The following is a 24,960-nucleotide window of genomic DNA, read 5'->3' as shown; positions in this document are numbered from 1 at the left end:
CGCCGCCCAAGACTGAGTGGTCAGCGTTGCCGGCTACGTCTGCACGACTGTGTGCGCCTCAGCGCCAACACGATCCCACGCCAGCACGCCCTCAGAGGAGCCAGGCAGCGACACAATGAAACGTATACCATGCTCGTAGAGGTCAATCGTCCGTATCTTTGTTGAGCACATGATCATGTCACGATGGGCAGCAACAGAGGTCACATGCGACAGCACTGGCGAGTGCTGGGTTGCAAGTACCCCACTACTCCCGCCGGTCCGACTTTGCGGAGCCGGGTGTCAAATCATCCGCGTGCCAAGCCAAGCCTCACCACAAGGCGGAGGGCTGCTTCCGCACTTGGCCCGCCGCCGGAAGCCAACCGCCGCAAAGCGTATCGGCGGAAGGCTCCTCGCAGCTCCACCATGACTCTTAAGGCTCTTTTTCCCCTGCCTGGTCTTCCGTCCTCTTCTTCGTCACAATACCAAGGACTGTCGACGAGCAGCCTGCTCTGATGACTCATGTGATGCAAAACGAGGAGGCATCCCCTGCCTCGCCCGATGCGCACGCTGGGAGCGGGTCCAGCGGGAAAGACTTTGGCGCAGCACAGGGGCCGAAACGTGATCGAGAACAGAGCGGACAACCTGACCCAGCAAGCGCAAAGGAGCAGCCCAAGAAGAGCGTGATACCAGACTGGGTCACCACAAACATCAAGCGATCAAGGAGCTTGAAGGATTTGGCAAGGTGTTGGCTCGCAAGTTGGGTATGCATACTCTTGCTGTTGCCGGAAAGATCTTTGCAGACATTGGGCCAAGCTGCCTTCTTTGTCTGGTGAGTAGGATCTAGATGTCGTGAGCCCCCCGAAGCAGATGATACGCGATCTGAATGTAGACGAGTCTGAATGGTTCTTCTCCAGCATGGTGACAGTCTTCCTGCCCGCCAATCTGCCATTCTTCCTCTGGATCTTCGCCAATGGTACAATGGTGCTTGGCGCCTGCCTCGGCTGGGCATGGGGCTGTGCTGCTATGGCAACTGCCTTGCGCGCCCGTAGTGCGACTCTGCTACAAAGTCAAGTGCAGACGGTCTCCGCAGGGGTGGCCGGAGCGACCAATCCAGAAGCAGCCTACCAAGCCGCCATCTTCCAGGCCCAATTCTTGGACGGCAGAAGCTCGGCCGTCTACGGGGTATTCCTCGTGATAGGATCTTATGCCGCCGCTGTGGTTTTCACACAAAGTCCTAAGCTGAGGTTCACCGCCATCTTCATGACTATTGTCTTGGATGTGATGTGTACCTACGGACCCCTCTTCCCCGTTGCTCAATAGTGAGTCAACGTCGCCTTTTGCTCCTGTTTTCCAGTCGCTAACAACTCGCTGATGGTTGAGCTCTCCAGTACCCTTGGAACCACGTTCCTCCTTCCTATCGGCGCTTCCCTCGGAGTGTCCTTCTGCTGCATGATACTGGTCTTTCCCGAGACCCTTAGTCATTCTTGGCAGAACAACCTCATTAAGCTCCTCGGAGTCAGCAAAGGTTATCTCAAGATACAGACAGACTTTCTATCAGAGCTATCTCAGTCCACAGACATGGACTCAACAATCTCAACATCCGGGGCGAAAATGATGGCTTCCAGGATGGGCCAGCTTGCGCTCCTTGATGCACTAGATGGACCCAAGAAGTTTCTTCCAATGGAGATGACTTACGCCCCTCTGTCTGGGCAGGATCTGGCACGCCTGCTACAACCTTGTCGCCTTCTTGTGCTGCGACTGATTGGCATGGGCGCATTCAGAATTGCGCTGCAGACTACGTCTAGCCAATCCCAGCAGGGGGAAAGCGAGGATGAGACCTCAGCAGACGACCTGACAAAGCCTGTACACGTGCACGACACGCATGCCATGCTTCACTTCCGTGAGAAGGTCGTCGATGCCGAGAAGAGGAACCACGTTGTCTTCAAGGAGGACTTGCTCCCTATTCTCGTTGATGGCAGCAACGACATGATGTCGAAGAGCTCTGCTGCTCTTGGTACAATCATCGCTTGGCTGGAGTATACAAACACGAACAGGTGGAGAGGCCAAAGTGCCCAGCTGCATAATGATCACGTTAGTAACCTTCAGACAGCCATCGATGATCTCGAGCAAGCTCTACATATTTTTACGGTGGAGGAGCGACTCAGGCTGATAGCGCCCTACGAGCAGCATTTTGACTCACTAAATCCATCTGAGGAGTCACTGTTGACCGAGGAAGGCGGCAAGTCATTCCGCCTCGGTGCCAGGGGACTGTTTCTCTCCTTGCTGTGGTGCACTAATGCTATTAGTTCCGCTAAGCAGGTGATAGTGCTAGCAAGAACTTGCCACACTTTGGCCCTCAAAAGGTCCAAGAGCCGCCTGTGGATGCCCTCCGCGCTGTCGAAGCTCGGCCACGCGCTAGTGTCGAAGAGAGAAGGCGACGCTGGGCAAGACTGGCCTACGGACGTCAGAAATCTTCGGAATCCCAACGTACACCATCAAGATGACGATGACGCAGACGCAAATGACCACCTGCATGACGAGAGCGGACCGACGACGCGCGTAGGCTCAATGGATGTGGAAAGAGACGGAGCGGTCGACGAGACTGTGGAGAAAGAGAAGGCAGAAGCTCAGGCAGCCCAATTTGCAATCAAGAAGGAGAAACAAAGGCTTCGGAGACTGGCTCTACGCGATCCCGACTCGCTGCCGCCTACCAAATGGTATCATCATGTGGGGCGTTTTATCGCCGCCTGCCATACGTTCTTCTGGTCGCCAAGGGGTGAGTCCGTACGCTGAACAGAGCTGTCCAGCTCTGAAGAACAAGAAGGTGCTGACATCAGGCCTTTGCGTCCCTGTTCTGTTACCCCACTCAAGGCGTTTTCGCGCTTCGATTCGTGATCGCGGGTGTCATTGCCTGGATCCCATCAGTGGCCACTCAACAGAGTTCAGCCTTCAGCTACTCACAAAGAGGCTTGGTAAGTGCATAGCATGGAGCGGTCTGCGCCGGCTTGATTGGCTGGTCAGCCTCGACGCTATGCAACATATCAGTACTCACACCCATTATTGTCTTTTCGTGTACTCTGCAGTGGGCCATCATCATGGCGCAATTGTCGATATCCCTTACACATGGCGAGCTGGTGTTCTCCATCGTATCTCGAATTGTGGGTACCGTACTAGGCGCCCTCCTCGGGGCAGCCCTCTGGTATATATCTTGTGGCAACTCGCCAAAGGGTAATCCCTACGGATTCGGAGCTGCAACCGCTGTCGCTTTCGTACCGCTGGTCTTTTTCCGACTCTTCGCACCCATGCAGCTACTGGTTTTCGGCCTCATGACTTTCGTCACTCTCATCTTAACCATCGGGTACTCCTGGATCGACTCGCATTTGACAGTCAGTGTCTCATCAGGGATTGGTATCGAGGTAGCATGGCGCCGTATGCTGCTAGTACTTGTCGGGATTGCTGTCGGTGTCATTATCATGGTCATTCCCCAACCCACCTCAACCCGAATAGCAGTACGACAATCTCTAGCCAAGCTCTCGCAACGCAACCTCAGCCTCTACAGTAGCCTCGTCGAGATTTGGGCTATACAGAGCGCTTCCTTCGAAGGCGAGAAAGCGGAAGAAGGAGCGAAGCCTAGACGAAGCGAACGGCAGGAGACAGCGTTGATCAGTGTTTATCGCTCGCAGCTCTTGGCTGCTTTCGAAGCACACAAAGCCATCGGTGCCCGGATTCCTCTGGCGCGTCTCGATATGCAGCTACGAGGTCGATGGCCCGGAACTCGCTATGAGCAGCTTCTCAAGGCGGAAGGTAACATGATCTCCGCACTCGCTCAACTCTATGCAGTAGTCTCGGACAAGGACTACAGCGCGACCTGGCAGCGACGCTTTGCCCATGCCACGGCCTTACTGGATCCATCTACGATTTCTGATGTGAGCCTGCTCCTGTCCTTGCTAGCACAAGCCCTTCAAACAGGCTCCCATCTGCCACATGCAACCTTCCTCGTTCGCGAGAGGGCGCTGCGTCATCAGAGCCAGGCGATTCGAGTGGAGGAGCAGTTGCGGCGCATGGGGTCTCATCATGCAACACCGCGCTTGAGTCTAGAGATCTTGAAAGCTGAAGCCTTTATGAAGCATGTTCAGGGTGCGGTGGCTCTGCAGGTCTTTCTGGCTAGCCTGGACGAGGCGGCTGCCGTTGTGCGGACTTTAGTAGGCGAGGTGCCCCTGAACGGGTACGATACGCTCAAGGATCGGTGGGATGACCGAGCTTTGCTGCTCCAAGCTTGACCTTTCGCTTTTGTATTTATTGTCACTTTCCTGTACATTCCTCTTGAATCCACTGTACCTGCCTCGCTAATAGAAGAGCCGATTGGTCCCAAGGAAGAATTATAGCGGCAAGGTATGTGGGGTAGCGGTCTTCCGTCCCGGGTGTGCCTTGCGGAGTTAGAACTCCACGGAATCCGATTGGCCGTACCTTAGACTACAAGCCGACCTTTACGCCCCCCCGGAGCTTAGTTGCCTTAGCTGACCTCTACCCTTCAAAAGCATGTATCACCTCGGTCTCAACCCCTGACACCATCTGAACTCACACCTCACATACTCGACGCCGGCATGCGACGGGGGGTCTACTCACTCCAGGGTGCGACCGCTCCCCGGGGAGACCCCGGCCCCTCCTCATCGGCCTATCGCCAGCAGCAACAGCATCAGGGACTGTCATCGTCGCCCTTCCCGACCTCTGCGTCTCGCGTGACATCTCACAACGCAAGTCGTACTCTGCTCCTTCCACCAAGCATATCCGAGGCGGACCAGACTTCGCTGCTACGTCTACCCATTGGCAAAGATACCACTGTTGAAGCAAAGAGTTGGACGTACAAGGTCTCGCCTGATCAGTCCTCTGGCACCAAGGCAGCCCAAGCTCACATCCTTGCTCTACGTCGCCTGTCTCTCGCCGAAGGTCGCCTCTTCGCATGGAGAACTCGAAAGAGGCGAGCTAACAGGACGGACACGGGGCAGGACGGCTTGTTTAGCTGCCACAACTCGACACTGTACAGCACGTCAACCTTGTCCAAGGAGGAGGCTCGAGCGATCACTGAGACTAAATCAGGCGATTCTGCCGTTCTTGGCAAGCGCAAAGGTCCCGAAGTAGCCAATGAAGAGGCCCAGGGCCAAGAAAGCGCCACGACCAGCGCCGTCGGGGAGGAAGGCTCATCACGATTGATGATTCGCACCTTCATCCTCAGGTCCGAATCGAAGGACTTAGGTCCAGAGAACAAGACAGCAGAAGTCGAACAGGGTGCTAAGGCTGCTCCGACTCCCTCACCTCTAGCTGATCCCAAGGCATCTCCAGAAGACGATCTGTGGGGTGAAGGCGGCGATGCCTCTCCAGAAGGAGGTGACGATGCAGAGCGAGAGTCTGCTCTACGTGAGGAAGTCGCTGCGTGCCGTCAGTCGCTTAACGAGGTGTTACAGCGCAACGAAAAAGATGGTGAGTCATTCAGGCACTCTCTTCTTCTCGATCGGCCCACTGAACCTTCGTCCTGCTCCACTTTGCATGTTTCAGCGGCAACGCAGAGTGGTGGCTCAACCTTCAATTTGCTCCTCCTGCTTGAGCCCAAGTCCGGCTCGAGAGAATCTATACGCTTCCTGCAGACGCAGCTGGACGTCTGTTTCAGGCTGGCTCTACGGGCCAAAGTGGCGGAACATTGCGTCTTGAGTCGCGCTCTGGATCTGGAAGCTCAACTGAGCAAGAGCGAAGAGGTGGACGCGTCTGTCGGGAGTGAAACAGTGAGACCACAGCAGGCAGATACCACGACTTCAAAACGAGCCGAGACCGCCGGGGCCGAGGAAGATGGCGAAATTCCCGACGCTGCCGACGAAACGATGCAACAGCCTCAAGCATTGCCTCAACGTCCCAGCGCTCCTCTCCGAAGGCTGATGGCCATGGACGGAGGTCTGTTACTGCTCCCGCGATCAGCTTTCTCACAGGCTGTCGAGCCTACAGAGGCTTCGCTCGCGATAGAGCAGGAGCCAGTCATCTTTGTTCGAATCAACGCTTCGCGATCATGGGGTCAAGAGGACATCACCAATGCTGCCTGGAACGTTCAGCTGAAACCAGAACATCTGGAGTGCGTCTATGCATTGCCAGAGCGGGGATCGATGGTCTTCCTCGCGCCTTGGGGTGTTCGCGCCCTGGTGGTAGAGACTGATCTAGACGATGAGGCTGAGCTTAGAGGTCTTGAAGGCGCGGAGAGACTGAAATTGCTCAAAGGTCAACTGAGCGAGCGCTTCGAGCTCGAAACAGGCATAGAGAAGGAGCGCTTTCTCGATGACACTTGGATCTCCCTCCTGGAAGAGTCTCCCGCAAACCATTCTCCTTCGAGTCATGAGGCTGTTGCAGAGAGTCGTGAGATCCTATGGCCTCGCTCGCTGTGCTTTCCTCTTCCAAGAACCTCGTCGAATGTCTCACAACGATGTTCCAGCAGTTGGACTCTGGGTGAGATAGGCAGTGGGCAGTCAAACACCAAAGTGTGCCACACACCCATCGGAGATCTGCTCAGGGCAACGGTCAAGATGGTAGAGGAACAAAACAAGGAGAGGTCTGAACGAAAAGTGACCGATGATGAGCAACACAAGCAGATAGCAGTAGGACACGACCGCGTCATATCTACCGACGTCCTTATGAAGGAGGTGACGCCTCCTGTCTCAAGGCCAGACGTCGTTGTGGACAGCATCAAAGCGGGGTCCGGCTTTCTTGATGACGACGTAGGCCTACCGGACAGTTTTGCCAAAGGGGAGGCTGACGTCGCTGACGATAGTGCCGACGACAATGACGATGACCTTTTCGGGTCTGACGGAGAGGACGCTGGATCACCTCTGCAATCTGTCGCAGGCCCAGCCGATCTTGCTGACTTGCCCAAGGATACCGAACACGAGGCTCATTCCGAAAAGGGGCCTCAATCTCAATTTGCGCGCTTTGGCGACCATCAGGATGGTCTGTACGGAATGGACATGATCACCGAAGACGACTTTGCCTTCTTTGATGAGGTTGATGATGCCGATACAGCTGCAGCTGCCGATCTCTTGCCTGTATCGGATGCTGCCCTCATTGATATGGGTGGGGACAGCGCAGTTGTCCTTCCTGACGAGATCGAACACTCGGATGCGCAACCTCCCCATGCGCAGACTGAGACCGTCTCGGCATATGCTGACGGCAACGGAATCGCAAGTGACCCGTCCTCAATGCCCGGATTTACACCTTCCAGCTTTACCGACAGCTCACCAGCCACGGGCCATCCGATGGACAGAACGCCGAGGACACCCACGAGCCCATACTACGAAGTCGGTAGCATCGTCGCCGGAGCTCATGGGCGAGTGCCTCCAAGCATGTACCCCGAAATCCACGAGGCTTGGCAGAGGAACGAGAGAAACAGCGAAGCATCTCCCGATTTCGAGGGCGCCATTGGACAAGGCGAGATCGGAATGGACACGGAACACTCCAAGATGAACGCATCAGCAGTCACACTACCGTCACACAAACGGCTGAGAGATCTCGGAGACAAGTACACCTCTGGCAAGTTTGCGGTGCCGCAGAGTTTTGCAGCAGCTATTGCAGGGGGGAGAAGGGCCCGAGACGCTCACAATCGAGGAGGGGCGATCGCAGTGGCCGATCGAAATGCTGATTTGCAACAGGAGATCAAGCAGCAGCAGCTGGAACATCATCTGGGTGGGCTGCCAGCTTTGCACAAGCTTCGCCTCATGTCCCGTGTGGACGACAATTCATCAGAAGCTGGAACCATCGATGGGACTGCCAGCAACATGAGCGAAGACGATGACGATGAGGACGACGACGATCTGTCGGACCTTGATGAGGAGGAGAAGGAAATCGAAGCTCTGCGCATGAGCCAGCTACAGCACCTTACTGGTTCAATGACCTCGTCCATGAGCAGATTGGATCGATTGATTCTGCGCACGTCGCTAGCGGATGTCCCTGAATTGGACGCGCCCGAACCACAATTTCACGCTCAGATCCAGGAGGATCAGGCCTTCCACAACTTGAGAGATGAGTGGTTGACCGATTCCCTCTGGAATCCCCACCTCTTGGCTCAGCTCACGCCAGAGACAGAGATGCGCCCCACATCTACGACTCTGAAGGCTATGGATTGTCGTGACATACTCGACGTCTGCTCGGGCCTATCTGCCAGTGTCGCGATCTCCGATCCACCCCACCACGTCGAGCGGATTGAAGCACCTCGAGTCCTGGTCGGCTGTCAAGGCTCCTTGACCGAATTCGATGCCACTGTGCTTCGCTTCTGGGATAAGCTTGGCCTAACCGGTGCGGGAGGAAGCCGAGACCTCTCAATTCTCACGCTACACTGCGCCGCGAAGAGCGAAGGATGGCGGGACGAGGCCCATCTGTGGCTCGAGAGGCTGCGGCATGCGTTCCAATCACTCGGCCTCGGCAAGTGCGATGTGATGGACAGCGTGCTTCTCGGTTCTGAAGACGACGATCTTGAAAGCATCACGGCGCTATCTCGCGAGCTCTACAGCAGGACTGACCTGCGAGAAGAGACGCTGCGGTCTCTCTTTTCCCGCGTGAAAGGTCGTCTGGGTCCCGATCAGCATGTGGTCGTTTACGCACTGGGCGACGGGATCTCGGTGCCAGACTTGATCAACATCAAGTCTATGGAGAGTGATCTGAGAGCCATCGGCAGAGAAGTGGTTGGCGACTTTGCGAATCACATTCATGTGAGATACACACCTTGGTCAAGCGCAGCGCTCAAAGGGTGGGCTCCTCCGAGCCGCATCAACAGCAGTGCGATTCAGAGACACGCGATGGCTCTCTACGACAGCCTACGTGTCTGTTTCGAGCATCAGCCGGTCAGAATCCTGCACCCCACCCTCGCACGGCCAAAGCCATTGATGATGCGGTTGCCAAGCTTCTTGCTAGTACCTCATGGCGAAAGCAGTCGATCAGCAGTGTCTTTTGCCCTTGGCGGCGTCGTCGAAGTTTGTTCTTCTGCGCCGATGAAGACCAGGACGGAAGCCACGGCGAGGATCCTCTTCCTACATGCCGCTTACGATCTCGGATCTAATGTGGGCGATTTGGCCTGTGTCAGCGTCATTGACGAAAGTGGTCAAGGTGGCATCATGAAAGCACGCCGCAGAGGATCCGACCTCCGTGAAACGCTACGATGGATCTGGGGTGTCGTCTCAGACTATGCAGAGGAAGCATGTGTCCGCTGGAGGATCGTCATCTGTAAGACTTGCACAATGAGCGCGCGCGAGCTTGCCGCCTGGCAAGATCTCGGAGAGAGCGGAGTGCTCAGGAACGCACGGTGTGTCGACTATACCTTGGCGTCCCGAGATGTCAAAAATCCGCTCTTGGTGAGAACGTCAACCGCTCAGGAGCCTCTCGTGCCGAGTACAGGTGGATCAAGCAGTCTCCCAGCCGAGGGACGCTTCGTCGATGCCTCGCAAGCATCGTTCGCTATCTACCCAACGTGCCGGGTGGTACCATCCCCCGCACCTCCGCAAGATGTCGTTGAGCTCAATGAACGATTCGGTTATCGACGTACAAGGGAGAGCTTCACGCTGAGCACACGAAGCTCGGCTGTCGTTACAACTTTCCGCGGCCCGCAAGACTGTCGGATCTCTGCCGCTGAGTCGTCAGTGAGGGCAGCCGATCGAGGCAAAGGTAGCGCGGAGGGGACCCATACTGCCTGGCTGCACATCTACGAAGTTCGGTCCGGTCGTCTGTTCGACTGGTTATCTAGATCAACAGAGGTAGAAGAATTTCTCTCGGAAAAGTTCTTCTCTGATCACATCCGGCAGGTGACACGGTCTCTGTTCGGCTTGCGATTGCTTGCCCAAGAGCCCTGCGCACTGGATCCTTCTGGTCTTTCACCTTGGCCTTTCGCTGCCATTGATCGAATGCGGCCCGTGCTAGACAAGCTCGATTTCGAAGGGCCGCCAACGGACAAGAAGGCGCCGCCCCCTATCAGTCGCATGCAGAGTTATGCAAGCACCTCGACGCAGACTGTTCACAAGGAGGAGGTTGCAGGGTGAGGGATGCTTCCGCCTTTTGTTAGGTTTGCGCTCAAATGCGCCATGTCTGTCTCTGTACACGTCTTTGTCCTTGCCAATATGTATCATTAGCAACGTGCTCATCACAATGGAGTATGCCGATAGTGGGCGCGATATGTAGTGGTGGTGGCATCGCTGGCGCTGATGAAAGGTACACTACGCCTGAGCACACCCTGCCTGAGGAGCCTCGGTCTCATCCTCCCAGAAATCTTCTTGCTGTGTCTGCTTGGGCTGATTCCTGCCAAATTCTGCCTCCCGAGCAGCTTGTGTGTGACTCTCGGTGACTTCTGTATCGTCTTCTTCCGGGATCGAAGCTCTCGGCGGGGGAAGCAATGAGGAGAGTGACCTGCTAGCGTCATCCCTGCCTTCGAGCCACCCGTCTTGAGGGAAATCCACTTCCCATTTGATGTACAGGTCCCCCCTTTCGCCCATGTCCCTCTCCCTCGGCATACCCTCTCCGATGATCCTCTCCAGCGATCCGGGTCTTGTCACCTCTCCGTGTGACTTGTTCACGGAGAGATGCCGGCCGTCCAGATGCACGAGGACCGTCCGTGAGAAGCCCATGAGTGATTCGCGCAAGGTGAGGTGGACCGTGGCCATGAGGTCGAGACCTTTGATGGTGAAGTTGGTGTTGTCATTGCGAAGGACGAGCTTGAAGATGATGTCTCCTGCTTGAGGGACACCAGGCTGGGAGAAGCGAGGTCGGGTGCGGATCAATTCAGTACGAGCCCCTCCTGAGCTCAGAGCTGTATCCCAAACTCACTTCTTGATCATTCTCGCCCTTGAAGACGATGGTCTGTCCGTCAGTCATACCCCTCTCAATTCTAAGCTCCAGCTTGTTCTTATCCTTGACCGTCTTTGCACCCTTACACCGCTTGCATCGATCCTTGTCCCGCACCTTTTCTCCCTCTCCCTGACATTCGTCACAAGTGGCGTAGCTCTGGGCGACCATTCCATTGCCCATACTTCTCATCTGCAAACATCTCCCCTGACCCTGACACTTGACACACTGCTTTGCCTTGGTACCCTGCTTTGCACCCGAACCTGAGCAAGTGGGGCAGAGGACTTGCTTGGAAAGGTTGAAGTGGGCCGTACGTCCCAGGTAGAGGTCTTGTAGCGAGACGTCATAGTCGATGACCGAGTCTTGCCCGCGCTTGGGTTTCCGCCTGGGACCACCTCTGCCGCCCATTCCTGGCATGCCACCCATACCTCCCATGCCGCCGCCGAACATCTGAGCTGTGAAGCGTAAAGTGATATGGCCTCGATGTCAGCTACTTGCTCCGTCTACTACCACGCTTCTCCTATGTCACTCACCGAAGATGTCATCCATGTCCGGTCCCCCCATACCTCCGGGACCACCGCTCATCCCCTCCGATCCATATCTATCATATGCAGCTCTTGTGTCTGGATCTGCAAGTGTCTCATAAGCGGAAGAAATCTCTTGAAAGCGAGCCGATGCAGCTTCATCTCCGGGATTCTTGTCCGGGTGATTGGCTAGGGATTGCTTCCTGTAGGCCTTCTTGAGCTCGGCGTCTGTAGCCTCGGGAGAGACTCCCAGGAGATCGTACAGAGCTGTGTCGACTGGCATGGTAGTCGAACTTACTTTGTAAGCTCAGAGTGGGAATGACGGAAACAAGGACGTCGTACGATGAGGGTCTGATTCTCCTCTGGACTTTACTGTAAATCTCTTAGTCTAGAAAAAGTTGAGCCGCGGCGGAGTGGCCTGAGTGGAGCAGCCGGGGCCTTCGGAAGGACTGAGGCGAGGCGAGGCGAGGGGCCGCGCCTGGCTCGCGTTGCACCAGACGACTTGTTGGTAGACCTTCTTCCTGACCATTGTAGCTGTGTACAGCATCTCTCTTGGGGCCAGTAATGTCGTCGCCCTCTCCTCAGCCTGCTTCAGTGCTGAAGCTCGCCGTGCTGCCTCTGATTGGCTTCGCATCGGCAGCGGCGCTGGGCTACGTAGCCCTCTTTACTCCTTCTCAGGTGAGTCTGAGCACGTGCGCACCGTAAACTCTTACCTTGATGCTGAGATTTGAATCCTCGTACTCTGCCCGCATCGACGCTGCAGCAAGCACTCTATTCTGCCGCTTACACCTCTGGATGTACGGTACCAGCCAGGAAGCAGCTTCCAACGGACATCACTCGCGGTGTGCTGCCTCAGATCGACAATGCTCTATGCGTGCTGCTGCCCTTCTTCAAGCAGCTCATCGCTGACCGAGCCTCCATCGCGGTGAAAAAAGCAGGCGCAACAGATAGACGTATTTGTCCTCGTACTGACATATTCGACTTTGATCACCTACCCATCCAGGGCGGAGCTCTCATCTTCTCCACGCTGCTCCCCATTCTCATGCGGCAGTGCTACCTCGCCTCATCGCCCAACACCCGTTCTTTCTTCCTGGGTCCCTTGGCCGTCGTCCTTGTTCACCTCATCGGAAGGATGACCGGCATTGGATTTGCCCTTGCTAGTGTAGGACTCCTCTTCCAGGCTCTGGGCTCGTACCAGCAGATGCAGAGATCATCTGAAAGCCTCCCAGTGGTGCCTACACCAGCTGGATCCGTCTACTGGAGCAACCTCCTCCTGTCGATCATCACAGTGCTCCTCTTCTCAGTCTCAACCCTCGAAAGCTCTGGTGCCAAGTGGACGCTGGCATCTGTTGCTCTGCTCGCGTATCCCGCCTTCTTGTCCCTGGCCTTGCTCCTGGCGACCGCGGGAGTCAAGACTACAAAGGATGAGCGACAAGGCCGGACCGCCTTGCTCGAGTACTCGGCAGAACAAGTCAGCTATGCCTTTGAGCGAAAGTGGAGCTACTATAGAAAGGCAGCTCTAGGTTCAATGGCAGCTTACTGGTTTGGACTGGTCAGGCTTGGCTGGTGAGTAGACGGCAATGTCACACTGGGGCCGAAAGAGAATGCATGCTGATCTATACACCCTCGTATACTCCATCTTCCAGGGCATGGCAAGAAGGGACGCTTCGATTCTCAGGCCTTCCCCTCTTCCTCTTTGCCGACTACATTGGTACCGTAGTGTACATCATTCTCGCTATCCGCATCGAGCGCCTTACCATCCGCTCATCTGCGCCTACCCATCCTCTGACTGGACAACCGCGGTCCCGCCTGTCTCTGGACTGCCAGAAGGCCATCACGCTTGCACCCGCGGGCAATCCCCAGCTCGAGCGAGGCACTTGGCAGCCCCTTGTGGCGGGTATTCTCTGTGGCCCCGGCATGGCGGCTGCGCTGTGGTGGAGCGGCTCTGAGGAAGAGGAGGGCTGGTTGGCCAGAAGGGGATGGAGGGAGGCTGCTGCCGTTCAGGGCGCTAAGAAGAACTAAGGTGGTTCGAATGAGCGCACAAAGAGATACCTTTGAGTTGGAAAAGCAAGTAGAGCATAGAGTCGTACATTGACGACCGGTCTGGTCTAACCGCTAGTGATGGCAAGTCTCGTGACCGGGACCTAATCGCGACGCCCATGTTTGTAGTTTCAACACTGTATACAGCTTCCTTTACTCTGATCAAAACACCGTCGAGACTTGGCATTCCAATCTGTCATGCGGCCACTTTGTGACATGCTTCGCTTCACCTTTACGCATGAAGTGACATTGCTGGAAGATGAGTTTAATGTACGGCGACTATGCTTTACGCAGCATGATACCGAAAGGCCGAGGACACGGCATTTGCGCCGCTGCGCCCTTCCTATGGCCTCGCAGAATGATATATCACGATTCTTTGAGTATGTTTCTTCTGCCGGCGGATGGTCTTTACCGCGCTCTAATCTGTAGTGATGGGCGGGAGCAGAGGAAGCTGCGATCTGTCACTTGGAAGTTGAGTGGCTCGTCTATCCTTCTGCACCCCCCGGTTCTGCGCCTGTCTGCACCTGTCTGCGTCTGTCTGCGTCTGTCTGTGTCTGCATCAGAGTCTGGGCCGGATGGTGGTGGGGGGGGGGTCGAGGCATCGGAGTGGGGATGCCAAGAAGGCTACGAGGCTTCTCTGCGTGGCTTGTTGCGATGGGTACAGCGTAGAGGGATAGTGCTGCCGAGGGGCAGAGCAGCCGCGTGGTCCTGGAGAGCAGCAGGCGGCAGATGCAAGCTGCATTCGTCATTGCACCAATACGGCCCGCGTCGGGGGAAAAGGAGAGACGCAGCAGGCATCTCACCAGTGTCCACCTCCACCGAAACACGTACACAACTTGCCTCGCCTGGCACTGCCACGAGGGGACGTCGGCCATCGGCAGAGAGGGAGTGCTCTCTCTCTCTCTCTCTCCATTCGACGTCCGTCATGGCTGCGTTGGACGATCATCGAGGCCCCCGGGGGGTGGATGCCCAGCCTGTCCAGAAAATGACCTCACCTTCGTCACCGCACCGCACCCGCACCGCTCTTGCTCCCGCCCACTACGTCGTTCCCCCTCCCCCCCCCCCGGAACCCAACCCCGCAAGCGTATATCAATTTCTGCTCCAGCTTCTAGCGCCCGATTCTCCTCCTTCCCTTTCCTCCATACCTATCGTCGTCCTTCATCCGCTATTGCTCATCCAAGGAGTCATCATCCGCCCTCCCTTTTCCTCCTCCTTTCCTCACCTACCTCAAGAAAGCAAAACATAACACCTTGCTGAAAGTAGATTGATCAGCAGAAATGGTCTTGGGATTCCTCTTTGCCGGTTTCGGTGAGTACAAGGAGTGGCAGGCGCAACTGCGGGCAGAGCGGTGTGATGGTCAGAAGAGGCAGGAACAGACAAGGCGAATGAGCATGGTCCCATAACTTGTATCAGGTTGGGAGAGGCGCGCTCCAGGATCGTGGATGGCAACGCTACCGTCTGCGGCGCGATTTAGCGTAAGGGGCCATGAGACGTCAATCATCCACCGTTCTACAGAAGCCGAGGCCTATGGTTCCTTCCACCGGAAAGATCCAGGAAAAGCGGATGCACAGCATGAACGCGACCACGGTGTCTCCCCCTGAAGCGCGTATCCATGGCGCGTAGCGCATGAGGCAGAGGGATAGGGGAAGCAGATCAGCCAGGACAGGGGGAGCTGGTGAAGCCTGGTGGGAGGTGATTCGACCTACAAACGAATTGCCTTCTTCGGCAAGGGTTCCATCTCCTTGTCCAGACACCTGCACAGACCCGTCATGGTTCATCATATTATCTCGTCTCGACAAGAAGCTGACCAATGCTCTCTTTTCATTACAGGTGAGCTTCTGCTCTTTGCCGCTACCGCCCTCACAATCCTGGTCAACATGGGCCAGCTCACTGGCAATGTCGTATCGCGGAACATTTACATCACCAGCATCGACGCCCGTAACATTGGCACCTCACTGTCGAACACGACTGGATCCACCACTGCTCTCTTTGCGTCCGACCAGTCTGTTGCAACAGGCTCCGGTGAGGGTCTTAAGCTCCAATACTACTGGGGTCCTTACAGGCAGTGTGGAGGAGAGGGAGTCAACTTCCCTCGAGGCTGCAGCGACTCTTACATCGGATACCGATGGGAGCCCCTCGCGACTCTGGAATCTGATGCTTCGCCCACCATCAGCTCAGAGATTGCCGCTGCCATCCCCAGTGGCTACGTGACCGACAATGACCGCCTGGGCCTCCTTTCTCGAGTTGCCAACGTCATCCTCCTCGTCGGTACCATCCTGACCGGTCTGGCCTTCCTGACTGGTTTCCTCGCCCACCGATTCTGCTTCGCCTTTGCCGCTCTCGAGTGTCTGGGAGCCGCTGGATGTTTGGCAGTAGCTGCAGCCATCTGGACAGCCATTCTGGTTAAGACCAGGGATGCTGTTCCCACTGGTGTAGAGCTCGTCATCCACTACGGAAACGGTCTGTGGATGACTTGGGCTGCCTTTGCTGCCGTGGCCGTGGCCATTGTGCCTCTGCTGCTGGCATGCTGCGTGGGTCGATCCAAGTACTAAAGGAAACGGACAAGTCCCTACCCGACTCGGAATCCGTCAAGTACCCGACTAGCCAACTTCTAGCGATCATAGATGCCAACATTTGTTCTACAGAAACAGGAGTCGCGGGGAGGACGGAGCGAGAGAAGGACAGCAAGGGCCCCCAGTGAGATGGGAGGAGTGAAGGCTCGCTCGGTCCGGTTTTCCCGATGATACCCTCTTTTTTCAACCGTCGAGATTGTAGGCAAAGGGTGGCAGGAGGGGTGCGCAGGCAGGGTCGGGCCTATCGCGCCTTCCTGCTTGTTCCCCTTTTCCCGCCCTCTTGTACCTCAATCGCCTTCCTCTCCAGCCCTCGTCTTTTGTCTCCTCGTCTCGTTTCGTCTCGCCTTTCGTTCGCAGTCCCTCCCCCTCTTCGACCCCGGTCGTGTGGAGAGTCATGTTCTATTACTACTGTTTTTCGCGCTTGCAAATCCCAGTTTGATCTGACTGAAATAAGCTTCTCAAACTACAAGAGCTCGTTCGATGTCTGGCGATCCAATATGAGCTCGCTCTGGAGCAATGGCCAGCTGGTAAATGATTGATGCGGTGACTCGAGTTGCGAAGAGAGGAGCGGGAGGCGGGCCAATGCGTGCGTGCAGTGGGACGATGCAGGCTGACTTGACACGCACAGAGGGCAGAGACGGAAGTGAGGACGACGACGAGGCAGAGCCAAGTGGCGAGCCATAAGTCCCCGCTGCCACACTTCTTGCACCCCCTAATCTCCCACCAATACTTGCATCGTTCTCTCCTAGCTCAAGCATACCGAGTTCCTTTTAGACTTCAAGAGCTGTGTCAGTCTTAGAGTCACCGCGAGCAGGTAACAGTCTTATACTTCCATGTCAGGAAGAGGAGGAAGAGGCGGACGTGGAGGTCGAGGCGGAAGAGGTGGGAGGGGTGGCAGCACCTCTGCATCTTCGTCATCTTCATCCTCTCGCTTCACGCCCTTCTCTGGTAACGGCAATGTTCTAGGAGGAGGGGGGTCTACCAGCGAGGATCCAGCCACATATTACGCCAGAGCATTCGGCAACGCCTCTAGCGCAAGAGGAGGCTCAAACGCGGTAGGCTTCGACTATGCCAACCTCCACAGTGGTAGGAGCAAGCTGAGGGCCGCCGCTGGTCTCAGCGAGGGGGAGAGCCATTCATCGTACCCAGCTGGTAGCAGCTCCACTTCCGCCAACAATACGCCTCGTGACTCTCCGCGCCCCGGCTACCGGGCAGCTTCTGGAGGTGCTCCTGGTGGCAGCTTCGAGCGCTCCCCTTTTCAGAAGGGCAGATACGTCAAGGAGCCTCAATACCCCGCCTTTCACACCGGCAGAGGCAGTGGATCAGGACCCATTAGACCATCTGAGCTCCATGGCGATGACAAATATCTAGCAGGCATGACCGGCGGCAAGTCGCGAGGTAGCGGTCTACGGCAATCCTTCCGCTCTGGAGACCCTGCCCAGAGGAATGCCCACTTTCAGCCCGTCGAGTTCGTCAAGGCGACTGGAGAGTGGAAGAATGGCAAGTGGACTGGGAAAGATGAATCTGGCGAGCCTGTCGAGGAGGAAGGGGCTGATGCGGAGCAGAAGGGCGAAGGTAGCCAGCAGAGGTACGATGCGCTCAATGCTCGACCTTCTGGAGCTGGACTAGGCTTCAGCAAAGGCAAGCAAGCCGAGCCCGCCTCTACAGATGGAGAGAAGACCCGGTCGATCCAGCAGCAATCATCAGACGAAGAGCAGGACCAGATCGCTGCGCTACTTCAAGCATTCCCTGGCTCGAGAGAGCTGGACATTGACGAGGACTCGCATCTCCCGGACTCTCACTTTCAACCAAAGCCCTTTGACATGTCCGAAAAGGACGTACAGCAAAATAGCAGAGCTCTTGATAATCTTCAAGGACTTCAGATCACACCTGCCAGCGCAAACGAAGTTACCACAGGCATGGGCAGCGGCGACATGGAGGAAGTGGAGGAGGCAGTCCCCCTATCAGCAGCCGCCTCAACTCCAGGCTCGTCTCCTCCATCTTCTGACGACAGTGGGGACGAGGACATGATTCTCATCCCTCAAACCGCAAAGCCCGGCACAAGCGTCACGCAGTCGACGCAACCCAATGCCCAGGCTCAGTCTGACTCGGAGGAAGAGCGTCAGCTCGACGCTATCATTGCTGCCTCTGGTGGCTCGAGCTTGGCAGAGCAGGCTGAGAGTACCATCACTGCACCTCAGGATCCCTTCGTCTTCGACTTCACAGGCGATGATCTGTCTGTAGATCGTACGGACAAGGAGATTTCTCACACTGTCCCATCGACAAGCTCTTTCGTGCTTGGCGAGGGGCCACCTCCAGGATCTGAGGGTTCAGACAACGAAGACGGAGCTGGGCTGCAGGGGGCCGAGACTTCCTACTCGAATGTCATGGCTGAGTCGTCAGAGGACGAATTTGTCGGGCTTGCTGTGGATACGCGATCCCACGACAGACCTTCCAAGAAAGCTACTGGTCGCAAGAGTCGTATTGCAGCCAAGAAGGCCCGACAGAAGGCTCGCAAGTCTGGTCAGCATCAAGTCGCGGGCGGTGACGACGGCGCTACTGTGTTGCCCAACAAGCAACAGCCCCGCGAACCTCGCACAGGAGACTCTGACCTCGACTGGGGAAGTGACGGCCCGCCTGATTTTCACAAGGGCCGAAAGAGCGGTGACGTTGACCCAGCCGAGTTCCAGCTGAGGGAGCTGTCGCTCAGCGCGGCGCCTCACGCCCCCAAGACCCGCGTCGAGGAAGAGCGTATGCTCCAAGATGCCCTGAAGTTGAGCATGCATCAGAGCAACGCCGGCGCAGACCGCAATGCAGACCCCTCTGGCTCCTACTCTTCCATCTTTATCAAAGGTCCAAGCACGTATCAAAATGGTCGCAAGAAGCTGACAAGGAAGCAGATGGAGGAAGAGGCTATCCTTGCCGACTATATGGAGAATGCTCTGAAGCAGCGTCCTGATTCGGACGAGGAAGGAGTTGACGCTTCTGAAGACGACATGGATGCCATGCTCAAATTCATGCGTGGTATGGACCCCAATGGCGGCGGTGGTCGTCAGATGACCTTGGGCGACATTGAAGACGAGACGAAGCTCATGGAGGAAGAGGAGTGGATGACTGAGAGCGACGGTGAAGCTGATGAAGATGTCGAAGATAGCAAGCTCACCGAAGTTACTGTTGAAGTTGAGGACGGCGACGACAGCAGTCAGCGAGGAGATGAAGAGGAAGAGAGCGACGAGGATAAGGATGCTGAACTAGATGAGGTACTAGAGCTTGCGGAGCAGCAAGAGATCGGAGAATCCGACGATGATGGCAGCAGCGACAACGATGGGGATGGGACCTACGATAGCGAGGATGACGAAGATGATGAAGATGATGAAGACGCAGACTCCGACGACGATGAGGATGGTCGCCTCTTCGATCGGAACTTCACATGGGCTGCCGAGGACGAGAGCTTCATCAACAAACTCGAGCAGTACGCCCAGGCTAATCATCACATCCTCACCGGCAGCGATCGCAAAGCTCGCAACCGCCTCTTCAAGGCCATTGAAAACGGAGACTTTGGAGATGACCTCGATGACGATGAGTTGATGGGTCTTTCGCCTGCCAAGAAGAGCAAAGCGAAGAAGTTCAAGAGCGATGACATCTGGGCCGAGGAGCTGCAGAAGCAGTGGGAGAAGGACCGAGCTACCAAGGCGGATAACAAGAGGAAGCGAGCCGAGGAACGCAAGGCAGCAGCTCAGACGCCATATCTGAACACTCACAAGAAGGGGACTAAGAAGATGGCCAAGAAGGCTGCTCGTGCTGCTCGACGTGCGGCTCGCACAGAGGACGACCCAGCTGCCTGGGACGAGGAGTACTCTGGCGGCGCAGGCCTGATGGATCGCAAGGCGGGCAACCTGGTCGAGCTCGATGCTCAGATACACCGCTTCCTGGACGATGCCGGGCACACGACGCTCTCTCTCCCGCCGATGGACAAGCGTGCCCGAGCGCAGGTCCACATGCTCGCCAGCGCCTATTCTCTCGTGTCCAAGTCTCGCGGTGCAGGACGGTCCAGGTTCACCACGCTCATCAAGAATTCACGCAGCGGTGTCAACGTCGACACACGCAAAGTGCGGTCGATCCTATCTGGCCGTGGAGAAGCTTCCTTTGGAGGCGGTCTTTCCAAGAAGGGCAAGGCGGCAAAGGGTGGCAAATCAGCTGGTGGTGGTAGTGGTGGGCTTGGAAAGATGGGAGGAAGTGCTCCTTCTAACATGGATGGCTCGGCCGTCGGGTGGGGTGCAGATAGAATTGGAGCGGACAATGTCGGTCATAGACTCCTGACGATGATGGGCTGGGCAGAAGGCTCTGGTGTGGGCGCTAGCGGTGGCATGGCGGACCCCATTGGTGCTACCATCAAGACGAGCAAGGGTGGACTGGGATTCTAGCTGGCGATCTAAACCGCTTCGACGGTGGGCGCGACTTGTACAATCGTTTGCTTTGCATAGTGAGCATTCCTCCTCCATCATCATCGCCCTCTATCTCTCGAGCACATCACGCTCTCCCACTTTCCGCCTCACAATGCATAGAGTTCCGCGACATGCTCTTTGAGAGAAATGACTTTCAGGGGCGATGACGACCTCATCCTCTCTGTACGTCAGTGGTGCGACTCGAGTCCGACTCGGAGTCTTGCACCAGGCGTAGTCCGGAGAGCCAGACCGGCGGAAGATGGGCCCCCAAAATGGCTTTTGCTGACGCCCATGTTCTCCTATAACGCTCCGATCATTTCAAATTCCCAGGGAGCGTCGCTGCACTTCTTCGCTAGGGGGGAGTAAGGAGGCGCGATCGGCCGGTTCCTACTGACGAAGCAGAGCCTGCTGCCAGTCAGACGTGGGCGCCCATCCACCCAGACTGAGGGCAGCGTCTGTTTGCAGGACCCTTACTGTGAGAGATTGTTCGGATCTGTCGAATTCAAACCCTGCATGACGTTGATCGGCTGGTCGCACCGCTCTTGCCTCTGCTACGACGTGAATGCCTTGCGGACCCTGATCCTATTGAGAATCGCGAGCCGAAGGCGGGGGTGGAGCGGCAGGCACAGCAGGCAGAGAGCAGAGCCTCTCCCGCGCTCGAGGTGCCGATTGTCCCGACCTGCCTCCTTGTGCAATTTCAAATAAAATGCGCCTCCCCCTGCCCAATTACAAAAAAGGATCGGCGGTCGCTTAAAATATGGACAAGGTAACAAGCGGGCAGGTGGCAGGCAGGCAGCGCAGGCTTCTCCCTACATCGGGTGAGGCGACATCCCAGAATATCACAAGAAGCGATTGGCGGACACTAACGACGTTGGTGCCGTTATCGACTCTGGATTACTAAGTCGACTCTGCCGAGAATGTCATCCACCTGTTCCCAAAGTCAGCTTCTACCAAGTAAGCTCTGCCGAGGATCTGGCTACCGGGCTCCTTTGTCCTGCCTCGCCCTTGCCACAGCGCATCCGTCGATTTAGGAGGGCGATGCACGACGCACGACCGACGACCGTTGCTCACCCAATCATTTCCCGTCCTGAAGGCGGTGTGGCGAGTGGCCCAAGGGTGGGTGGTGATGTCCGTTCGTTCGTTGGTACCTGAGTGAGGAACAGCGAGGCCACCTATTTAGTTCCTCGGTCCCTTGAGGGGTGGTCATTACTTTCCTCAGCCATCACTCACGCCCCCGCTCGCCCGTAGGACAATACGTCAACAAAGCGTATTCGTCGGCCCGGTCCCAACTTCCCGTCCCCTGGAAGGAAGCGAAGCTCCTCTTGTATATCTGCCCTGCCCGATCTTTTTTCCTCTCCCACTTACCTCACTCATCATACCCTATACCACCCGATGTCCAACATGAATAGACTCTCTGCGTTCATCGCACTTCTTTGCCTCGTCTTCCTCTCTTCAGCAGCTCCTGCTCGCGCTCAAGTTGACCCCAGCTCCCAGACGTACACGGGCGATGCCGTCTGCATCGATGGTCAAGACTTCTGCCTTTCGGCCATCTATTCAGCGAAAGACCAGGCAATCAATTATACAATGGTCGTCAAGGGCTCATATACAGGTTGGAGGGCTGGTAAGTACCCAATAGGCATCAAAGGCAGACCCTTCAGGCATCGTACTGACCTATACCACACCACATCCTCGTACTGCAGTGGGCCAAGGTTCTAAGATGAAGGGCTCAAACATGCTCATCTCTTGGGTCTACGATGGCGCCCCTGTCCTGTCCCATCGAGGCGCGGCAGGAGACAGACTACCTACCGAGGCCATTGCTCCTGGCACCTTTGCCTCCGGAGGAAACGTCAGCCGCATCACTTCGGACAGTACCATTGTCTCCTGGAGCTTCCCCCAGACATCCGATCCGGGCAACGCCATGGCTCACATCTGGGGTGTCAATACCCAGAATGCCCCCGCTAGCAGCGATTCGAGCTCCAGCTTTAACAAACACAATGACTACGGAGACTTCAACATGGACTTCACCAAGGCATATGCAGGAGCCGCACCCGCCGTACCTAGTGGCGTGACGGCCTTGCCTGCCTTTGGAGGTGCTGCAGTATCCGCCAACCCCGCCACTACCAGCAGTGGAAGCAACGGCGCCTCCTCTACGACCAACGGGAAAGCGCTAAGCTACCACGAGAACCGCGTCTGGATCGCCCACATGTCCTTCATGCTCATCGCATGGGTCCTCTTGGTCCCCATTGGAATTCTAGTCGCCCGCTTTGGGAGGCTCGCGTACAAGTGGTTCCCTGCTCACCGTGCTATCCAATCGGTTGCGATCCTGTTCGGTCTCGTCGGCTTCTTCCTCGCCGTCGGAGCCGTGCAAGCTCAAGGGTCGACCCACTTTAAGAAGAGGCACGAGAAGCTAGGCCTTGCCACTACCATCCTCAGCGTGGTGCAGGGCATGTCTGGTCAAGTGGCCCACGTTTACAAACACAAAGCGATAGCTGCCGGTAAACAGCCATCTCGCTGGATCGGAATTTCGCACATCTTCGTAGGCTTGACCACTTTTGGGCTTGCCATTGCAACCGTTGCAACCGGATTTGGCATCTGGACCTGGTGGGACCCTCCCAGCTGGACTTCGATCCCCATCTTTGTCTGGGCTGCCCTCCTTGCCGCTATCTACTTTATTGCCGCTGCTGTCTTGGTTCCCAGAGAGGTGCGCAAGGAGAGAGAAGAGCGGGACGAGCTTGGGCACGAGAAGAGCCTTACCGGTTAGATGCGGCGCCTTGTACATTCTTCCTACATATTGACATGCCATGTCCTACCCTGCTGACACTCGTCACTGTGATCTTGCTTGGCGGATGCTGGCGGTCCAAGAAAATGCCGTGACATCCATGTATTACCTAGCATGATCATCATCAAGCTCAGAGCCTGTCCGTCGGCTTGAAGTGACGTTGTGGCCGTGGTTACCGACACGATGCTGAAGGCACCACCCCAACGTGTGGGTCCATGTGATAACGAGTGCGGAAAGGGGGGGAGATGTGCGATCGGGGTCTCGGCCGTTCCTTGAGATTCGACGCCCGCCCGCATCAGGAAAGCTCCACTTGTGCGTGTTGTGTCCTCGCGCGCGCCAGACGCTGACGACGCCTGTCCTCCCCGCTCTGCTCCGCCTCCGCCGAGCCCCGAGCAGGGCGGCGGCAATTGCGTAGCCGGCTCCTAGGCAACGACTCATCCCACCCACCGCTTAAGCTCGCCCCTAATCTCTTTCCTCTCCTTATCCCCAATCCATTCACCTTTCCTTACCAACGATTTCAACTCTCAGCAACCAGTTCGCTCGCTAGACTTCGCCTTCAGCATACGATACCCTAGCTCAGCCACTAGCCATCGTCGCAGCATCCGCATAGAAGCAGCACGTCGCCTTATCGCCGCTACTTTGACCACATCGCGTGACTAGGATTACTTAGCAATACCCTTATCGCCACATCACTACAAAGATGCAGATCTTGTGAGTTCATTTTGGGAGCTATGCTGGCAAGCAGAGGAACCTGGAACGTTAGGAGGAGTAGTAAGGCTGACTTGATACTGCTATCTCTTGCCACTTGCTGCCGCATATAGCGTCAAGACCCTCACCGGTAAGACCATCACCCTCGAGGTCGAGTCATCGGATACCATTGACAATGTCAAGGCCAAGATTCAGGACAAGGAGGGTATTCCCCCTGACCAGCAGCGTCTCATTTTCGCCGGCAAGCAGCTCGAGGATGGCCGGACCCTTTCGGATTACAACATCCAAAAGGAAAGCACACTCCACCTCGTGCTCAGGCTCAGGGGTGGTATGCAGATCTTTGTCAAGACCTTGACCGGCAAGACCATCACTCTCGAAGTCGAGAGCAGCGACACAATTGACAATGTCAAGGCCAAGATCCAGGACAAGGAGGGTATCCCACCCGATCAGCAACGTTTGATCTTTGCAGGCAAGCAGCTCGAGGATGGCCGGACTCTTTCTGACTACAATATTCAGAAGGAGTCCACTCTTCACCTCGTCCTGCGGCTACGAGGAGGAGCCAAGAAGCGCTGCCAGCACAACGTCGACAAGCCCGAGGAACGGTGTTCCAATGCTGCGCTGGCCATTGCTGGTGTTTGCTCCCACTGCGTAAAGGCTCACTGCGCCCAGCATCGTTTGCCTGAACAGCACGCCTGCCCGCAGACGAATGCTATCCGGAGCACGGCCTTTGCCGCCAACAAGGCAAAGTTGGAGCGCGAGCAGACTCAGGGAAACCATGGTCTCGCCCACTAAGGCCAGTCGTCCTGCTGTTTTTTCCATCAGGTCTGACGACAGGAAGGGAGAATCAATCCCCCGCCTGTCTGTTGAGCCTTCACACTAGCTTCCCTCAGCCTTTCTTCCCCTCTTCTCTTGTCTTGTAACGTCGTGTCCTGTATTCCAATCTTCATCAATATCAATATCCCACTCATGTCTCTCCCACCTCGTCCACTACCCACCCACGCGATCAGCAGTGCGATCGTGGGTGATTCTCCAATCTGGCTAGTCTGAACGTGACC

The 24,960-nt window shown here is 56.3% G+C and overlaps 8 protein-coding genes across 8 annotated transcripts; 7 read left to right on the top strand and 1 right to left on the bottom strand.

Moving 5' to 3' along the window:
• The first annotated feature begins 6 nt into the window (after positions 1–6).
• On the top strand, positions 7–4,352 carry BCV69DRAFT_310265 (hypothetical protein). The gene is made up of 5 exons (XM_025494779.1): positions 7–808; positions 894–1,298; positions 1,368–2,755; positions 2,851–2,951; positions 3,063–4,352. The coding sequence occupies exons 1-5, from the start codon at positions 492–494 to the stop codon at positions 4,257–4,259; spliced, it is 3,408 nt and encodes a 1,135-aa protein (XP_025349907.1). The 5' UTR covers positions 7–491; the 3' UTR covers positions 4,260–4,352.
• A 128-nt stretch (positions 4,353–4,480) lies between these two features.
• Positions 4,481–10,177, top strand: BCV69DRAFT_280352 (hypothetical protein). The gene is made up of 2 exons (XM_025491584.1): positions 4,481–5,457; positions 5,533–10,177. Exons 1-2 carry the CDS (start codon positions 4,584–4,586, stop codon positions 10,035–10,037), a joined length of 5,379 nt encoding a protein of 1,792 aa, XP_025349906.1. The 5' UTR covers positions 4,481–4,583; the 3' UTR covers positions 10,038–10,177.
• Positions 10,178–10,211: 34 nt separating this feature from the next.
• Positions 10,212–11,690, bottom strand: BCV69DRAFT_289187 (DnaJ-domain-containing protein; the record flags this gene model as incomplete). Its single annotated transcript, XM_025493664.1, has 3 exons — positions 11,370–11,690; positions 10,819–11,291; positions 10,212–10,742 (listed from the first exon to the last, which is right to left on the bottom strand). The coding sequence occupies exons 1-3, from the start codon at positions 11,641–11,643 to the stop codon at positions 10,212–10,214; spliced, it is 1,278 nt and encodes a 425-aa protein (XP_025349905.1). The 5' UTR covers positions 11,644–11,690.
• On the top strand, positions 11,606–13,521 carry BCV69DRAFT_96227 (hypothetical protein). Its single transcript, XM_025495660.1, has 5 exons — positions 11,606–12,038; positions 12,124–12,285; positions 12,364–12,926; positions 13,007–13,291; positions 13,337–13,521. Exons 1-5 carry the CDS (start codon positions 11,925–11,927, stop codon positions 13,380–13,382), a joined length of 1,170 nt encoding a protein of 389 aa, XP_025349904.1. The 5' UTR covers positions 11,606–11,924; the 3' UTR covers positions 13,383–13,521.
• Positions 13,522–14,589: 1,068 nt separating this feature from the next.
• BCV69DRAFT_280351 (hypothetical protein) lies at positions 14,590–16,283 on the top strand. The gene is made up of 2 exons (XM_025491583.1): positions 14,590–14,708; positions 15,231–16,283. Exons 1-2 carry the CDS (start codon positions 14,678–14,680, stop codon positions 15,950–15,952), a joined length of 753 nt encoding a protein of 250 aa, XP_025349903.1. The 5' UTR covers positions 14,590–14,677; the 3' UTR covers positions 15,953–16,283.
• A 389-nt stretch (positions 16,284–16,672) lies between these two features.
• On the top strand, positions 16,673–20,552 carry BCV69DRAFT_280350 (hypothetical protein). Its single transcript, XM_025491582.1, has one exon. It carries the CDS (start codon positions 16,807–16,809, stop codon positions 20,395–20,397), a length of 3,591 nt encoding a protein of 1,196 aa, XP_025349902.1. The 5' UTR covers positions 16,673–16,806; the 3' UTR covers positions 20,398–20,552.
• Positions 20,553–21,819: 1,267 nt separating this feature from the next.
• BCV69DRAFT_296721 (CBD9-like protein) lies at positions 21,820–23,179 on the top strand (the record flags this gene model as incomplete). Its single annotated transcript, XM_025494038.1, has 2 exons — positions 21,820–22,039; positions 22,119–23,179. 2 exons carry the CDS (start codon positions 21,820–21,822, stop codon positions 23,177–23,179), a joined length of 1,281 nt encoding a protein of 426 aa, XP_025349901.1.
• A 597-nt stretch (positions 23,180–23,776) lies between these two features.
• On the top strand, positions 23,777–24,703 carry BCV69DRAFT_280348 (polyubiquitin 5). Its single transcript, XM_025491581.1, has 2 exons — positions 23,777–23,908; positions 24,019–24,703. Exons 1-2 carry the CDS (start codon positions 23,898–23,900, stop codon positions 24,695–24,697), a joined length of 690 nt encoding a protein of 229 aa, XP_025349900.1. The 5' UTR covers positions 23,777–23,897; the 3' UTR covers positions 24,698–24,703.
• The last annotated feature ends 257 nt before the right edge of the window (positions 24,704–24,960 follow it).

Source organism: Pseudomicrostroma glucosiphilum (genome assembly GCF_003144135.1).
Source record: "Pseudomicrostroma glucosiphilum strain MCA 4718 unplaced genomic scaffold BCV69scaffold_2, whole genome shotgun sequence".
Classification (NCBI taxonomy): Eukaryota; Fungi; Basidiomycota; class Exobasidiomycetes; order Microstromatales; family Microstromataceae; genus Microstroma; species Microstroma glucosiphilum.
Note: the sequence above shows the minus strand (reverse complement) of the source record. Positions and strands in the feature narration are given on the sequence as shown.

Coding starts and splice junctions, on each gene's coding strand:
- BCV69DRAFT_280352 (XM_025491584.1), top strand. CDS start 4,584: ATGCGACGGGGGGTCTACTCACTCCAGGGTGCGACCGCTCCCCGGGGA. Junction 5,458..5,532: donor ACAGCGCAACGAAAAAGATG/GTGAGTCATTCA, acceptor TGCATGTTTCAG/CGGCAACGCAGAGTGGTGGC.
- BCV69DRAFT_310265 (XM_025494779.1), top strand. CDS start 492: ATGACTCATGTGATGCAAAACGAGGAGGCATCCCCTGCCTCGCCCGAT. Junction 809..893: donor CAAGCTGCCTTCTTTGTCTG/GTGAGTAGGATC, acceptor GTTCTTCTCCAG/CATGGTGACAGTCTTCCTGC. Junction 2,756..2,850: donor GTTCTTCTGGTCGCCAAGGG/GTGAGTCCGTAC, acceptor ACCCCACTCAAG/GCGTTTTCGCGCTTCGATTC.
- BCV69DRAFT_96227 (XM_025495660.1), top strand. CDS start 11,925: ATGTCGTCGCCCTCTCCTCAGCCTGCTTCAGTGCTGAAGCTCGCCGTG. Junction 12,927..13,006: donor GGACTGGTCAGGCTTGGCTG/GTGAGTAGACGG, acceptor TCCATCTTCCAG/GGCATGGCAAGAAGGGACGC. Junction 13,292..13,336: donor CCCGGCATGGCGGCTGCGCT/GTGGTGGAGCGG, acceptor GTTGGCCAGAAG/GGGATGGAGGGAGGCTGCTG.
- BCV69DRAFT_280350 (XM_025491582.1), top strand. CDS start 16,807: ATGTCAGGAAGAGGAGGAAGAGGCGGACGTGGAGGTCGAGGCGGAAGA.
- BCV69DRAFT_280351 (XM_025491583.1), top strand. CDS start 14,678: ATGGTCTTGGGATTCCTCTTTGCCGGTTTCG. Junction 14,709..15,230: donor ATTCCTCTTTGCCGGTTTCG/GTGAGTACAAGG, acceptor TTTTCATTACAG/GTGAGCTTCTGCTCTTTGCC.